At 37.0% G+C, this 16,526-nt stretch overlaps 1 protein-coding gene across 1 annotated transcript in view; it reads left to right on the top strand.

Moving 5' to 3' along the window:
- Positions 1-16,526, top strand: part of LOC126380710 (dynein axonemal heavy chain 8) — a 73,836-nt gene that overhangs the window by 25,697 nt on the left and 31,613 nt on the right. The window contains exons 26-41 of the mRNA XM_050030305.1: positions 1,273-1,453; positions 1,609-1,816; positions 1,890-2,019; positions 3,233-3,396; positions 5,254-5,397; positions 5,480-5,590; positions 6,418-6,572; positions 6,673-6,758; positions 6,851-7,050; positions 7,251-7,422; positions 7,580-7,828; positions 8,074-8,208; positions 9,987-10,115; positions 10,230-10,435; positions 14,897-15,035; positions 15,114-15,324. Coding sequence (XP_049886262.1) covers positions 1,273-1,453; positions 1,609-1,816; positions 1,890-2,019; positions 3,233-3,396; positions 5,254-5,397; positions 5,480-5,590; positions 6,418-6,572; positions 6,673-6,758; positions 6,851-7,050; positions 7,251-7,422; positions 7,580-7,828; positions 8,074-8,208; positions 9,987-10,115; positions 10,230-10,435; positions 14,897-15,035; positions 15,114-15,324 — 2,620 coding nt within the window. The remainder of the gene's footprint in view (positions 1-1,272; positions 1,454-1,608; positions 1,817-1,889; positions 2,020-3,232; positions 3,397-5,253; positions 5,398-5,479; positions 5,591-6,417; positions 6,573-6,672; positions 6,759-6,850; positions 7,051-7,250; positions 7,423-7,579; positions 7,829-8,073; positions 8,209-9,986; positions 10,116-10,229; positions 10,436-14,896; positions 15,036-15,113; positions 15,325-16,526) is intronic.

Below are 16,526 nucleotides of genomic sequence, written 5' to 3' on the forward strand. Positions count from 1 at the left end.
ACGAGCCGATCCGGAGAGATTTCCACCATATTCAGTTGTCTTGAAAGCAAAGAAATTGTGCTACCCCGATCAGGAGACATCTTGGAGAGTAACATCGACTGTAGCTGAAGTCCGTTTGCAGGAATTGTTAAACCATACGATTTTAAGATTGTCCAAATACATTGAGGGCGTGTTGGAAACTTTAGTGATGAAGAAAGATCAAATTTACGCCGTATATCAAAGTGGGGTTGTGTGGTTTCCGATGTCTCCCACAGTCCACAAAATTTTGATTCACGGCTCTTCAGTGATCAGACACGCTATTCTACCCATAGGTCAGCTGTCTGAGGAAGCAGCGGAAGCCAGAAATAAACACGTTCGGAAATTTAGATTGAATTTTGCACGAATATTTACAAGGGAAGATTGTAATATTGATGTATCATCTAGGCTCTTACTATCATCAGATTCTTTTCGTTCGTGTTATGGGTTGGTGAAACACACAAAAAGAACTCCACTAACAGCAAAAGCTATAGAGTTATTGGCTCTTGAAATCTTGAATAAGACGTATGATGTAGGAGAAGGAAATTGGTTGAATTATGAGGATTCGAGCCAAGAAAATGCTGATGATGACGAAGTCGGGCGATAGATATAACCATATTGTGCTAATTACATTAAATAATTCAGCATTTTGTTAAACTCGCATGCGTATATCCGTGTTAAGTAATTTGTTAAAAGTTATGTTTATTTTTTACATTTATTATGGTTACTGTTGGTGTTTTTTTTTAATAAATGTTTGAAATTGCTAAATTATTACATAATTCGTTTCAGTTGAGCCTTTTCAACTACTTAGAGCCATAAAATATTTTTGGGCAACTTTTGTCAAAAATATCCCTATGTGCAGCGCAGCGACAGCGTCGATATGATCATCATATCTTTAGTTTCCGGTTTTTTTTTTTAAATTGCGTGGACTTGTTTGTATTACCAAACGATCACATCGAGATGCTTCTTTTTTTAGTATAAGCATATTATTATGATGATGATGCATTACGCTTATCAACATTTAATACCAATCGGAAGCACTTTAGTGTTCAATATTACAAAGCCAAAATAAATCACGCATATTTGATGTGTATAGGTTTTGGCAAAAAATTGAAGACGAAACGCAAAGATTACTAATTAAGCTTTTGACTTACGTAGGATCAGACTAATCTAGGATTTGACGAATTACGAAAATTAAGCTTTTGACAAGTGCCTGCGAAATCAGCACAATCATAATAATTTATGTACACTTATTAGAGCTATGGAAGATTTTCTCACCTATGGGCAGAAGACAGAGTTCAAATTGTGCAAGACTTTGTAGATTCAAATCCTCTAAATGTCATAATCAGAGACATGCTGAAAAAGTATGAAGGTCAAACAGATGAAGTCAATAATCTACCAGAGAGGCACATTATTGGATCTATTGAAATTAATATGGGTAATGTACCAATAAAAACAAATACTACGCAACTACAAAGTACGACATTTATGAAAAATGTTGATAACCACATTACAGATGAATATAACCTAATAGGACCAATTATTTCATTACTTAAAATGTCTATTAATATTTCCTTTTTTGTTTTGATGCAGATAATATTAAGTTGGGTCTATATCTGGAATCAATAGAATGGAAAAGGATTCTGGGTAAATTGTTAAACCGAGCATATAGAGAGCGTGTACAAAAGTTAATGCAATTCATCAAAGATCGCATGAAAACCATGGGAAAAAAAATTAAGGATTTGGATGACGTCAGAGTGGCTATGATGTGCCTAGAATTAATTCGAGAAGAATTCATTGGGTAAAGTATTTTAAGTTTACGATATAATAGTAATAAAAGTTTTACTCTAACTATGCATTACCAATGTTTTTAGAATGGACATGGAATTGGATTTGATTGAAGAGAGTTACGTGACTTTAGCTCAGTTCAATATCGATATTCCTAAAGAAGATGCAGATATGGTCTACGGCTTACGATACGCGTTCCAAAACATGTTGTTGACTGTAAGTATTTCTCTTAAAATATTTTCTGGTGAAATCAATTTGATCAAATCACCAAATAGGAATAGTAAAAATAATAATCCTATTCTTTGACTATTATGGTACTTAACGTTTAATCTAGGTCAGGTAAGACAGGATTATTACTCTCTTTTTAATATCCATCTTATATCTTGCTTTTGGGTCTAGATCTAACTAATTCGGCCGCTATGTCGACTCGATTATAAAACCTACAACCAAATATAACTCATTTATATAAATATATATTTTATGCCAAACCGTGATCCAAACTAAAACAGTACCTTCTTACTTCGGAAGTAGCTAAGTGTCATAATATGTGCTTCCGAGCGTACTTGTCCGACTTTTATAGAGCGCAATTCCACTTTTCTATGTAGCATTTATTGTGTGCACAAGAATTGGGAGTTTGTCCCAGCCTCAGTGTTTAGTATTTACTATTTTGATCGTTCGTGGTGCATACTATAGTCCGGTAATCTCGTGCGCGACCCTCCTGCGGGGCGACAGACGGTGGCGGGGACGGGGTAGCGCGTCATCATCTTGACATTCTAGAACACGGCTGCACACGTAGAGAAGTGTGCCAGAATAAATCTTGCGATAAGTTGTACTTACTTGTGACGTAATATATGTAGGAGTGAATAAAAAGATAGAACTATTTTATTATTTTTTATTATTATGCTTGACGACCAATTATTAGGAAAACTAAAATATTAATAGATTGTTTTATTATAAATCAATTTCCATATCGCTTTCATTTTCACTCTTCGTTTGATATTCTTCGTCACTTCTCTTTGATTTCTCCGTGTTTTGCTCATTAATTATTTATGTACAACCTCCTTAAGTTGTCTTGAGATCGCCTCACTCATCCTCAGATATTAATCTCGTGTGCGTCGCCCTCAAAGTAGTACAGATTATGAAGCACGTGTTGCCGCTTCGGCTGCGCGGCCGAGACTGCCGTACTTGACGCGCAGATGCACGCGTTTCCCTTCCCCGCTACACCACCTGCTACCCGCTGACATCTTAGCTACCCCGTCCCCGCTGTCGCCCCGCAGGAGGGTCGCGCACGAGATTGCCGGACTATAATTAAACAGAGAGTCCTTCGATATACTGGAAGTTGATGCCAGTGGCACTATTAGGTACTATTTTTATCCTATTGTCCACTTAGGATCTTAGAGATATGGTGGTCATTATATTCAATTTCTAGTCACAACAAGTACAGCAAAAAATAGTGGACATGCAAGGTCCGTTGCAAACGGAGCTGACAGAGGGTGTGGCCACATTCTTGGAAGATGTGTTGAAGTTCGACGCTGATTATGACGCGTTTGGCCCAATGACACCTGGCCTATCCGCGAGGGAAGCTAGTGACAGGTAAATGTTTACGTCTAACTCTTTTTACATTAAGTACTTTAAATCTATTAATGACGTACCTGCATATCTTCCTTTCAACGACCACCACCATTAAATTCGTTTACGAATTTAAACCATCAGACTTTGATTTGGTGGTAGGCTATATCAGTCTGTCGGGCATAATTAGGATCACCTTGATCTGGGGATTTCTCTACCAAACTGTAGTGCAGTAGATAACAGTGTGTGCCCAATTGGGTATGTAAGGTACTTTTTATATTTTTGATTGAAACTTTATGCTATTATAAAAAACTAATTTAAATATTTTTTCTTTTGATGCAGTTGTTAATTTTTTACAATATTTTAAATAATATCTCCTAAAGTAGGCTGAATGACGTTTATATATCTTTGCCTTTGTGTAGTTTGTGCTTCTAATAAACATGATGAGGGCTGATGAGGGTTAGAAATCTTCATTATTATCAAAGTTATTTCATTAAGTTTTTTTTTTTTTTTTGACGTGACTTATTGTAGATTTGCCGCAGATGGCATTAACTACTTGGCCGGACAAATGGGGAGCGCTGAAGGCTCTCACCCGGTACAACGTTTAAAGACAACAGGCCTGAGGGTGCCCAGTTGGGCGCGAACCTCGGCTCAGGGCGTCGTCTGAGAGGAAAAATATTTGAAAGAATTAATCGACCCTAGTGGGTCGATAGCGATAAGCGCTGAATGAGGGAAATCGTCGACCACGCCGGCGGGGTCGGTATCGGGGACCTGAGGTGTTTGGTGTCGCGAGCTGATTGGCTGCCTCTATGGCTAGAGTGATCGGGTCTTCGGGATCGTATATTACGTCCTTCGGACGCCGATACTTTTCAGTACCGTCCCTAAGCGGAATGTACTCGGAAGCCGCAACTACCAGGGGATTTGGGTGGTGCGGAGCAGAATCGAAAAAACGTTTGGAAGCTAATTTGAGCCATTGGGCAATGGTTGGCAGACCTAGGTCAATGTGCAGATTTTCATTGCGAAGGAACCACGGAGCTCCCGTGGCTTTCCGCATGAAACGATTTTGTATTACCTGTAGACGGTGAATTTGAGAGGGACTCGCGTGAGCGAAAACTACCCCTGCATAGGTCATGATCGGACGGATGCAAGTCGTGTAGATTTTCACCTTATTCCTAAGGGACAATTTACTTCGCTTGTTAAGGAGACAGTGAAGACGGCCCATTACAAACGCGGCGCGATCGCGCACACGTTTGATATGGGCCTTGAAAGTAAGACGTCTATCTAAGACTACGCCGAGATATTTGACTTGCTCCTCCCAAGGGATCGGCTTGCCAAACATCGTGATGACTTTAAGTTGACGGCGTGACCGTGGCGTGTTATAATAGCCCTTTGAAAAGTACACCGCTGCACTTTTCTCCGGGTTTACCTCGATTCTCCATTTGCGAAACCACGATTCCATTAAGTTTATTAACCGTACACTCTTAGGACTCCTTACCCTGGTGATGACCACAAATTATATTATTTATTTATTATAAATAGCATTTAGCAAAGACAATTTGGTAATCTGACCTTTAGAGTGACATGAATGTCAAATAAATACACGATTATTACTAAAATAAACACCATCCGGCTGATCTGAAAGATCTGAAAATAGAGAAATAAAGCTAATTAAGACGAAATCTCGAAATGGTTTAAGAATTAGGGTAGCTTTTTTTCCCTTGTATACCGAATTGCACTTAACGTCTAGGTCTTTAGGTCGGTTAAGGATTTATAAAAGCCACTGTTTACCGTTTGTATACTTACCGTTAATTTAATATACGGCTCAAAACAATGAATAGGAAACTGTACACATTTTGATATTCAATCTATTTCTTTTTTTAGAGTGATCATGTTCCAGTCACGATTTGATGAACTATGGCGACGTTTCGAAATGTATTCCAACGGTGAAAAACTATTCGGAATGGAAGTAAAAGATTATCCAATCCTCCACCAAAAGAAGAAAGAATTCAACCTATTAAACAAATTGTAAGTGCAACTTGTATTAGGTAAGTAGTTATAATTTATAAATAATTAGATGCAACTTAATATTGCTCTTTTTGTATTACAGGTATAGTTTGTATCTTGCTGTAATGAATTCGATCGACGGTTACTTTGAAACGCCTTGGGTCGAGATTAATATTGAACAAATTGTATCTCAACTAGCTGAATTCGACCTCAGGTACGTTTGTTGAAGTTACTCTTGTAGGTACACCTGGTGAGAGCAAACGTTTCGCGCTCATGTCAGTGTGATCCGGCCACCTATGTGTGGATGGTTTATACTTTGTTTTTGACGTGACTTATTGTATATTTGCCGCAGATGGCATTACCTACTTGGCCGGACAAATGAGGAGCGCAGAAAGCTCTCACCCGATACCAAGTTTAAGACAACAGGCCTGAGGGTGCCCAGTTAGGCGCGAACCTCGGCTCAGGGTGTCGTCTGAGAGGAAAAAATATTTGAAAGAATTAATCGACCCTAGTGGGTCGATAGCTAATTGCGGGAAATCGTTGACCACGATGGCGGGATCGGTATCGGGATCCTCGGCTGCCTATATAGAGGCCCGATTCAACCCATAGGGCTAGAGTAATCGGGTACCGTCCCTAAGCGGGATGTATTCGGAAGCCGCAACTACAAGGGGATTTGGGTGGTGCAGAGCAGAATCGAAAAAACTTTTTGAGGCTAATTTAAGCCATTGGGCATTGGTTGGCAGATTGCCTCCTAAACAAACGTAATAAATTATCTCAGTGGTTCTTTCGCATTGAAAATCTGCACATTGACCTAATTCCTACCATTTCCGTAGCTCAAATTAGCTTCAAAACGGATTTTGACCCGTACCACCCAAATCCCGTGGTAGTTGCGGCTTCTGAATGCATCCCACTTAGGGACTGCATCAATTAAATTTCACCGCCCTAATTCTTTCAAACAACGCCATTGAACCGAGTCACGTCATAAAATGCAAGCTGTTAGAAATAGACAACGTAATTAAACCCTAATGTAAAATAATGTAGGTGTCGCAAGCTGCCGAAGGGAATGAAAGACTGGCCGGCTTTTATTGATTTGAAAAAGAAAATCGATGACTTTAATCAAACTTGTCCGCTACTTGAACTAATGGCTGATAAGTCTATGAAAGACCGACATTGGCGAAGACTGGAGAAACTTATGAGTTAGTATTCCTATTTTACCAGTCTACGCTTACCTACATATACCAATACCAATTCAAGCAAAGTTATCGCAACTTAAAATCGCATTTTTTATAATTTCAGATTGTGTGTTGGACGTGGAATCTGATTCGTTCACTTTAGCTAATGTAATGGAAGCTCCACTATTGAAATATAGGGAAGAAGTTGAGGCAAGTTGGAACATACTTTGATCTTCGATGAGGAAATGAGTGACTACCACGATGCGGAGACTACTAGATATTATTTTCTGTTATACTTATAGGATATATGCATCAGTGCTGTGAAGGAGAAGGATATCGAGGCCAAATTGAAGCAAGTGATGGCTGACTGGGCGGTCGTGGACCTGATGTTCGCGCCCTTCAAGAACCGCGGTGAACTGCTCATCAGAGCGCAAGAAACAATCGATATTATCACTCTTCTTGAAGATTCGCTCATGGTTCTGAATTCTCTGGCTTCAAACAGGTGACTAATAATGCTTGAATCTTGTATTTTTTACCCAACAGATGTATTGTTTTTCAAATCCACTCTCGTGTTACTTATGGATGCAATGTGGTTTATTTAATGTCTGAAACAGAGATCACCCAAGATCTAAATCTGTCACATTTTCATCCAAAAGTGTCAAATAATATATAAGAAAAATAGTTGCTGTTATGTTTTAATAGATACAACGCGCCTTTTAAAAAGGATATTTTGCTCTGGATTAATAAACTAGTAAACACGAGTGAGATCTTAGAAAAGTGGCTGCAAGTACAGAATCTCTGGATGTATTTGGAGGCGGTGTTCGTTGGTGGCGATATCGCTAAGCAACTGCCACAAGAGGCCAAGCGATTTGCAGTAAGTAGAACGGAATTATCTTTTAAGTAAGACAAGAACAGCAGAATTTTACTAGTTTCTTAATTTGAAACATGATATTTTAATAATGAAACTTAACAATGACAACACTTTGTTATTAATTCACACTTAAGAAAATAACATGAAAATATTCTTACAGAGTATTGATAAATCATACGTCAAGATAATGTATAGAGCTCGCGATATCATAAACTGTGTGGAAGTTTGCACTGCGGATGATTCTCTGAAGCAAATGTTGCCACACTTATACCAACAGCTAGAAGCGTGCCAGAAGTCGCTCACTGGGTATCTGGAAACGAAGCGTCTCATCTTCCCTCGCTTCTTCTTCGTCTCTGATCCTGTGCTACTTGAGATTCTAGGCCAAGCGTCGGACCCACACTCTATACAGGTGTTGTTCTTGTTTTAAGTGGCCTTATAATTTTCCTAGGCTATATTCAATCTCCTAAAGCAACACATAAACCGGCAGTTTGAACGTTTTTTGCTATAGCCGAAATCGGCTGGATCGCATCATCATCATCATCAGTTATGGTTGGTAAGCTCCCAAGACACCAATAACTCAATACTTGTAATGTTCTTTAGGAACTCAATACATGTAATGTTCTTTAGAAACTCAATACTTGTAATGTTATTTAGCCTCACTTGCCGAGTATTTTCGATGCTATGTATACGGTGGATTTCGACGACAAGGAAAGGATTGTAAACATGAACTCCGCCAATGGAGAAACAATCCCTCTGGAAAGACCCGTCGCTTGTGTTGGAGGAGTAGAGGTAACATTATTTATAACCTGAGTTAAGTGCGCCACATTCGCATTTGTAATAGTAACACTAAGTGTAAACACTAAGTATAGTCATACCCATGAGAAATGAATGTCAATCCGTACGATCTAATAGGGTGGGTAGTCCTCAAATAGCCTAGTTTTCATATCAAGTCCTCAGATAAAATGACCCGTATAAGAATCCAAAGTAAATCAAATATTTATGTTTTGTTTCTATGTTTTTTCAATTAATTTAAAGAACGATGTTCATCTTTGTATGAAATCCTACCAAAGTATACCAAATGATTTTTTTTAAACTGATCCTCTTATTATATAACATACAGGTTGTTAGTGACATTGTAACGAATGAGGGCATGACTCAGACCATAACTCTGGGTTACAATCAAGTGGAATTTTTCATCGCAAAAGTATAGAATTTAGAAAACATGAATTTTGCAAAAAATTTCACTTGATATTCACTCAGAATCATGATCTGAGTCATCCCCCTCAATATTCGTTACGATGTCATTTACACCCCGTACAAGTACGTGCAAGTAGCCATACAAGTACGTATGGGTATTAGTGGCACCGTAACGAATACTGAGGGGAAACCAGTGATTCAGACCATCGTTCTGAGTATATATCATTCAACATTAATGAATTCAACATTATGATAATTCAACATTGAGATTCAACCGTTTGATAATTACGACATTCATCTGTTTGAGAATCTAACTTTTTGAGAATTCAACATTATGTTCCCAAAGGTTTTTCAAGGTATATATGTTATCGATAGGCTATCGATATTTTTGACTATTTTATATAAGTAATATGTTTAGGTTTGGAAATCATATTGACTTTTTGCGCGTGAGCATTGGTCATTAAACTCTCGGCTCCGTTACGACTTCGTTTACGGCTCGGGATGAAATTCAGTCACAATTAACTGTAATACACGATTGTTTTGTTTAATTTGATTGATTTTATATGATTTCGAAATGGAGCATCACTTTTGTTCAGGATAGCTCCTCTAGTAAGACGTCTGGTACATTATACGTATATATTATATTACTTTAATGTAGGAAGTATTGGTTTTCATTGTCATTTCATAAGTACCTATCGATGATACCTACCTAGGTGATATAATGTAGACTACATTACTCTACATACCCCTTTTTTGTACCTAACGTCTTTATATTGTCGTTGCTTATCTTGTAAGTACATATTAAATGCAAGGGCTCCCGGTGTTTAGGAAAAAGTCTCAGCACAAGCGATTATAATGAATTCTCAATTATAATCTGCATTTTCAAGTCCCCATAACTTTTTTCTTCTACATATTTGAAACGAGCTGTCATACTTTTTATAAAAAGATAAGATCTATCTTTCAGAAGAAGTTAAAAAGAGATAAAAAAGAGAGCGAGAGTCCAATAAAAGTTAAAATAATGGTCAGAATAGGTGTTTGGCGCAATAGAAATAAATGTAATTTACAATACGCCCATATAACGTTTCACCACCACCAATAAATAATGTACCACTTTTGTTTTTTTTTTTGTAACAATATGTATAAACGAGGCATTGATTTATTTTAGACAGGGAGTCATTGAAAGGCCACTTTGAAACAATTTATCTAAATAGCAATTTTGCAATTTAACATATACTTAAAAGTAACTGCGCAATGTTAACAAAAGTGAAATATTGGAAATATTGTTTTTAGACGAATTGCTTCAATGTGGCGTCTTTGGTCCCTGTCCCGCTATATTTAAGTAGATATCTACTACAATCGATATTTTTCAGATTTGGTTGAACGTTTTACTAGATACGATGAAAGATACTGTGCGAAATATGATCGCTACTATTAATCAAACTATATCGGGTGATCCAGAATTCGAGTTCCTTTCTGGATTTTGGCACTACCCGGGGCAGGCAAGTACATTTTTGACAATTCTTGTTTGTAAGCACAATTAATATTGCCTTTATCTTATCTCGCTTTAAGTTAGAATATATCGAATTATGTTTAAAACTGGCGAAATATTCCAGGCCGGTTTGCTTGGAATGCAAGTTCTTTGGACCTCTGATGCGGAATACGCTTTGCGGAAGGCTAAGGCAGACCGCTACATCATGAGGATCACTAATCAAAAATTTTTGGATTTGCTTAACGGACTGATCGACCAAACGGTTACGGATCTAGCTCCACTAGACAGGACACGAGTGGAAACTATGATTACTATTCATGTGCATCAAAGGTAATTTTCTCATCTGCAGTTCTAAGCCGAGGCTCTAGAATATGCGAACTAAACACGAAATCGGTATTTTTTTTATCTATTATATTATAGAAAAGTTGGGTGAAGTAAGTAACGAAAAGTTATATTTTATCTTCTTTCAAAATATCGTTGTCGTGTTGCATCAGAGGAAATTTAATGTAGTTTGTAAACATTTACTGGAATCATGAATTTTACAGAGAAGTTAAATTATAATGACAATGATAATGATCCTTTTGACGCACAATGACCAATACGCACAATGACCAACAGGTAATACGAATATTGACACACAAGCATAACGACCAACACGTATAATGACGCCTAAACAAAACGACCAATATGCATAATGACCAATACCAATTAAACTCGCATAATGACCAACTCGCAATTCGACACACTCGCATATTGACCTATTAGCATTTTGACTAACGCGCAACAAGTTTACATTTTTTAAGCTTGTCTGTAAAAAAAGTTTTCAATCAACAAGGTTTTGATACAATTTAGGTACTGGCCAATAGCCATAGGTATTGCTAGAAAAAAAAGTATTATGATGACATAAGTATCATTTCATTACATGACGCATAAAAGGAAATAAAATAGCATTTGTCATTAATATTTTCCCTATTAATTATTATTGTATTGAAGAGAATAACGACGTTTACTATACTAATTCAATATGAAATTCGTGAATAACCAAAAAGGATTCCCATCTCTATTGCATAATGGCTATCGCTACAACAAGAACACGAGAAAAAATTTCAATGATACGACTATCTGGAGATGTGTAAAACGCCAGATATGTTCTGCTACAGTAACATTAGACAATATGAATAATATAGTGAGATCGAGTGATCACTTGTGCCAGTCTGACCCTAAATTCAATAAAATATTTCAACTTCGTGCGGATTGTAAAAGGAAAGTGTGTGAAGACTTATCATCAACTGTGCAGACTATTGTCGAAAACACATTTGAGCCTATAAAAGAGGCTGAAGATGCACTTGAATATATACATTACATTCCTTCAGTAAAAGAAATACAAGATTCTTTATATAGAGCCGGAAAAAAATATCTTGATTGCAATAGCTTAAAGTTCATAAAATTCGAACATGTCACGGTCCCTGAGGTACTAGGAAAAAACCTATTGGTTTGTGAGGATGGTGATTCAAGGAAAATCCTAATATTTTGTTCCAATATTGCTAAAAATTTTATTCAAAATTCGAAATTTGATTATTTTGGCGACGGCACGTTTAAATGTGTTCCGTCTCCATTTTATCAGCTATACACAATTCACGTTGATTTGGGATCCACACATAAATCAACTAATGTAGTTCCAGTAATTTATGGTCTCTTACCTGATAAGAGTGAGGATACATACACACGTTTCTTTAAATTGTTAAATGAGAAGTTGAAAGTCCATTTTAAGTCGTTCAAGTGTGATTACGAGATAGCAGCTATAAATGCTGTCAGACGCGTCTTTTCAGACTGCCAAATATCTGGATGTTACTATCATTTTTCAAGAGCTATTTGGAAAAAAGCTAAACAAATTAAATTGACTAAAATAAGTGAAGGTCGAAAAATACTGAGGTTAATAAGCCAAATGCCACTTTTGCCTGCTAACCGTATCAAGGAAGCTTGGGAGTTGATTGTAACCGAATCGCCTGGATGCGAAGAAATGCATTTGTTTATACACTACTTTGAGCGACAGTGGCTTAAAACATTTTCACCTGATGTTTTTAGCTCTGCCACATTACTACACCGCACTACCAACTGTTTAGAAGGGTGGCACCACCGTTTGAACGTGAGAATGTCCATACATCCAAGCCTTTACCGTTTTATTTTTAAACTTAAAAAGGAAACAAAATTTTATGACCATGAAATTTCAAGATCGTTGTTTCGCGAGCCAAAAGTAAATCGAAGAAAATGTGATATCGATTTTGATATGAAACTGTCTATTTTGTTGCGTGAACTGCATGCAAAAAAAATTAACACCATGCAATATCTTAGGAAGATAGTGTTTTCGCGGCTGAAACGTATTGCATGATTATTATTTTAATGTAAGAATATTACCAGAGTCACTTTTAAGTTTACTTTTGTAGTTCAAAAATATCCATTAATAAACCGTTCATTATTATGTGTGATTTTATTTTCTTTGCCCCATTCATAGACTATTATTTATTATATTGTATTGTTTCTTATTATGTATTGGCTAACCTAACAGCGTATTTGTTGTTTCGTGTTTAATGACAATAAATGATTTGGTATTGGTCATTATGCGTATTGTTAGTTTTGCTAAAGCGTCATTATGCGTTTTGGACGTTTTGCGTGTATGTCTAAATTCGAATTTTCCGTTAGTCATTATACGTATACGTCTTTTCACGTACGCGTCATTTTGCGTTTTAGTAGAAATGCTAATAGGTCAATATGCGAATGTGTCATATTGCGAAAAAAACCATTGTATTATTGGTCATTGTGCGTCAAAAGGATAATGATGTACATAGTAATAATGTTCCAAAACCCCATTTTGACCGATGGGCTGAAATGAGTAGGGACTCAAGGCAGGAAGAATAAAGGGCCCAAAACGGGTAATTGATAAAATATTATACAATTTTTCTGCTGGATATATGAAATGAGGATAAAAACGTCATAAAACAAATTTATTGAGTATAGCTTTAGTCAGTCTTAATAGGTAGCAATTACCTAATAGGTAAGAAACGACTTCTACACTTAGATAAATGAGGTGAAACTTTTCTGGAGTTAGGCTGATTGTTTTCTTGCAAACATGTCATTTATCTTCTTGATCTATACAGGGTGTTAGTGACGTCGTAACGAAAACTTTGAGGGATTATTGAGACCATGATTCTGAGATGATATGAAGTGGAATTTTCCGTCGCAAAAGTATGGAACAGAAAATAATAAAAAGAAAAACAAAAATTTTCATGAATTTTCCGACTGAAAATTCCACTTGATATCAACTCAGAATCATGGTCTGAATCATCCCCCTCAGTATTCGTTACGGTGTCACTAACACCCATACCTACTTGTATGTACCCATACCTACTGTTTCTGTGATAAAGTCACATAAACTCTTTATGTTTCACTTTCCTTCCACCGACTGTAATTGGAATACCATTGTATTTAAGTCTATAAATTATGTAATACAAACTGGATTAAAAGAAAAGAAAGGGAAACATGAAACAGTAGGACTAGGGCCCTGTGCTGGGAGGTTTTCTGGCCACGTCTTTCCCTCAGCGTTACAGATTCCGATGTGGTAGTAGTTTTACAGCTAGTTACATAATATGTAATTTAATTATGTTTGACGTTCAAAAAGCGCTAACTTTGTAAGCCAATTTTGAAAAATATTTTTGAATTTTTTTTTTTGGTATAGTATGTACTTGTGCACTAACACCCTGTATATATTTCGAGTAGTGCGGGGTTGAGACTATCGAACCTATTGACTAAGATGGGTACAACGCGCGACCTGCCGACGTGACGTTGCACACTCTTCTTGGGCGGGGCACCCGCCTTGGGCTTACTTATCGTATGTTCTAATAGTGTCCATAATATGGTGCATGGCGCGGTTAAAAAAGTGTTGTCTAAAAAAACTAAAATCGAGTTTGAAACGACCGTTGTTAACTTGGACGACCCAACGACAAATCGTAACTTGTCGATCCTTGTTGGCGTCTAACGTAGTTAGTTTTAACCGTGGCACGTCGTTTGCTCAGAGGCATGTGTGCCTCATACCCACACGGCTGCATTACTACAATCACGTCTCTGAAACCGCGATCAAAAATAAAAACATCGCCCGTTTCAAAATAATAATGGAACGGGTTGTTTTCATTGTCATCAACTAGACCTCGCATTATAACTGCATCTGAGGTTGTTGCTACCCGTCATCACACACAATAATAAACGGTTTCAGGAGGTTAGTGAATTTGTGTAGGCTGTATGATTGCCGAAGGAACAGGAAGATGCTGATTTTTTGTACATATACGTATGATGCATCTATTACTACTATGACTTTTGGGTTCCCATATATGCCCGTCATATTTCCCAATCACTTGATTTCTTGAAAAGTTATCAAGACCCAAGTGATGCGGTACGAAATCTCATAACAAACACATACGGGCAAAATTCATATTGCGTTCGTGACTTTCTCCGGACCGAAGCTTCATTAAGTAAATGTCAAGCGTAGTTTTGGGCTGACGTAGTTCTGATGCTAACGACGAGGTTTCTCGAATTCACTATGCGTCAACCCCACGCGATGGTGAAGAAATTTTGGATTCATAAGTAGCGTGTATGTTTTCAATATCCATTGTGCTATGGATAGGTATTTCAGATGGCAGTTTGCAAGATTTTCGTAATATGTACGAACATTTCAAGAAAGTCGTGGGCAACGTTTGGAGCATCAATTATGATGCCACATTATATTTTTTGTAATTTTAGAGACATCTTTGATGACTTAGTACGCATGCGTATCAAGTCTCCGGGAGATTTCGAATGGCAGAAACAAGCTCGCTTCTACTACTTTGACGAAACAGACGACTGTATTGTATCTATCACAGATGTAGACTTCCTCTACCAGGTAAAAAGAAACAAATATTGACATTTCATGGATTGGATAAAACTGCATAAAAATTTAATAAACTATTATTTTTGATAGAATGAATACTTAGGTATAACGGAGCGTCTTGTGATTACTCCGCTAACTGATAGGTGCTACATCACGTTGGCACAAGCTATCGGTATGAGCATGGGCGGAGCTCCCGCCGGGCCTGCCGGTACAGGCAAAACCGAAACCACCAAGGACATGGGCAGAACCTTAGGCAAACTTGTGATTGTCTTCAATTGTTCCGACCAGATGGACTTCAGAGGTAAGTACTTGCTGAAACCATTCCTGGTTAACCATAGCCCCGTACCCCTGGTGGTAAGGTCAACAATTCTCTTTGTTATCGGTACCACTAATCAAATAGTGATGGCTTATACCTCAAACAACAACAAAAAAAGAAACAAGTTGCAACTAGTGCTACAAGTCATTTTAAAAAACTTATAGCCATTTTCAAAGTAGTAGGCTTTAAATAAGGCTTTAGTCTTTTCTAAAGTAGTAGGTAGGCTTCTTTGGGAATGGAGTCTTTATTATTTAAAAAAAAAGGTTATCAATTCGATACTTATATGTGTAATATTATTGTAACTACATAAAATTCACACATGATATCAGCCATAAAAAACGGTGTTAGCGTCAGAACCCCAGGAACAAGTGCGATATTTTATGTTTGGAGACTATCAAAGTTTAATACCTTTTTGATACTATTTGGTACCTACGTTTTAAATTATCTAGTAAAGACATAAAGAAAGTGGCCAGACATTCTGACGTCCGGTTGCCTGGACCACATTTTTCACATAGTTTGAGTCAATATATTTACGGAAATAATTATTTATTAATACATGTTCAATATCTTTTCAATACCTTAACATATATTTTATTTAAAATTTTATCGAGTCTCAAAATGTATCTCTGAATTTATCTAAAATTGCATCTGAATTTTCATTAAATACAGCATAATCGTTTTCGAGTTGCTTCTTCTTTCGTTTTGGATGTAAGTAATGACATTTTCCCTTGGAAATCCAAAATTTTATTTAAAAAAGAGTCAATAGCCTGTGAATCGAGCCTGTGATCATGTGAATCGAGTGAAAGTGAAGTGGCCTGTGCCGGGACGTATATAGGCTGTTTATGTATGTATGTAAAGTCAATCGTATTACGTATTGTTACGATTCACACATTTGCTTAGCTTTGAAAGGTAACTTTCTAGGGTGTAAATTGAACTGCGATGTTTAACGGGAAATTCAATTTCACTTGGATTCATGAATACTGTTTTTGAAACCTCTAACGATTTATTTCTGGCACCGTACAGATAACTACTAGCGTTATTCAATGGTGGCATTTTTAACACCAAATCTAAACCTGTATGATTAACTTTTTTTAAATATAGTAAAGGACTTCTTCACGAAGTTCGTGCATTACTTACCGTTAACAAAGATAATTGTTGGTACGGGGGTATAATTAACAAGGAATGGA

Source organism: Pectinophora gossypiella, chromosome Z (genome assembly GCF_024362695.1).
Source record: "Pectinophora gossypiella chromosome Z, ilPecGoss1.1, whole genome shotgun sequence".
NCBI lineage: Eukaryota > Metazoa > Arthropoda > Insecta > Lepidoptera > Gelechiidae > Pectinophora > Pectinophora gossypiella.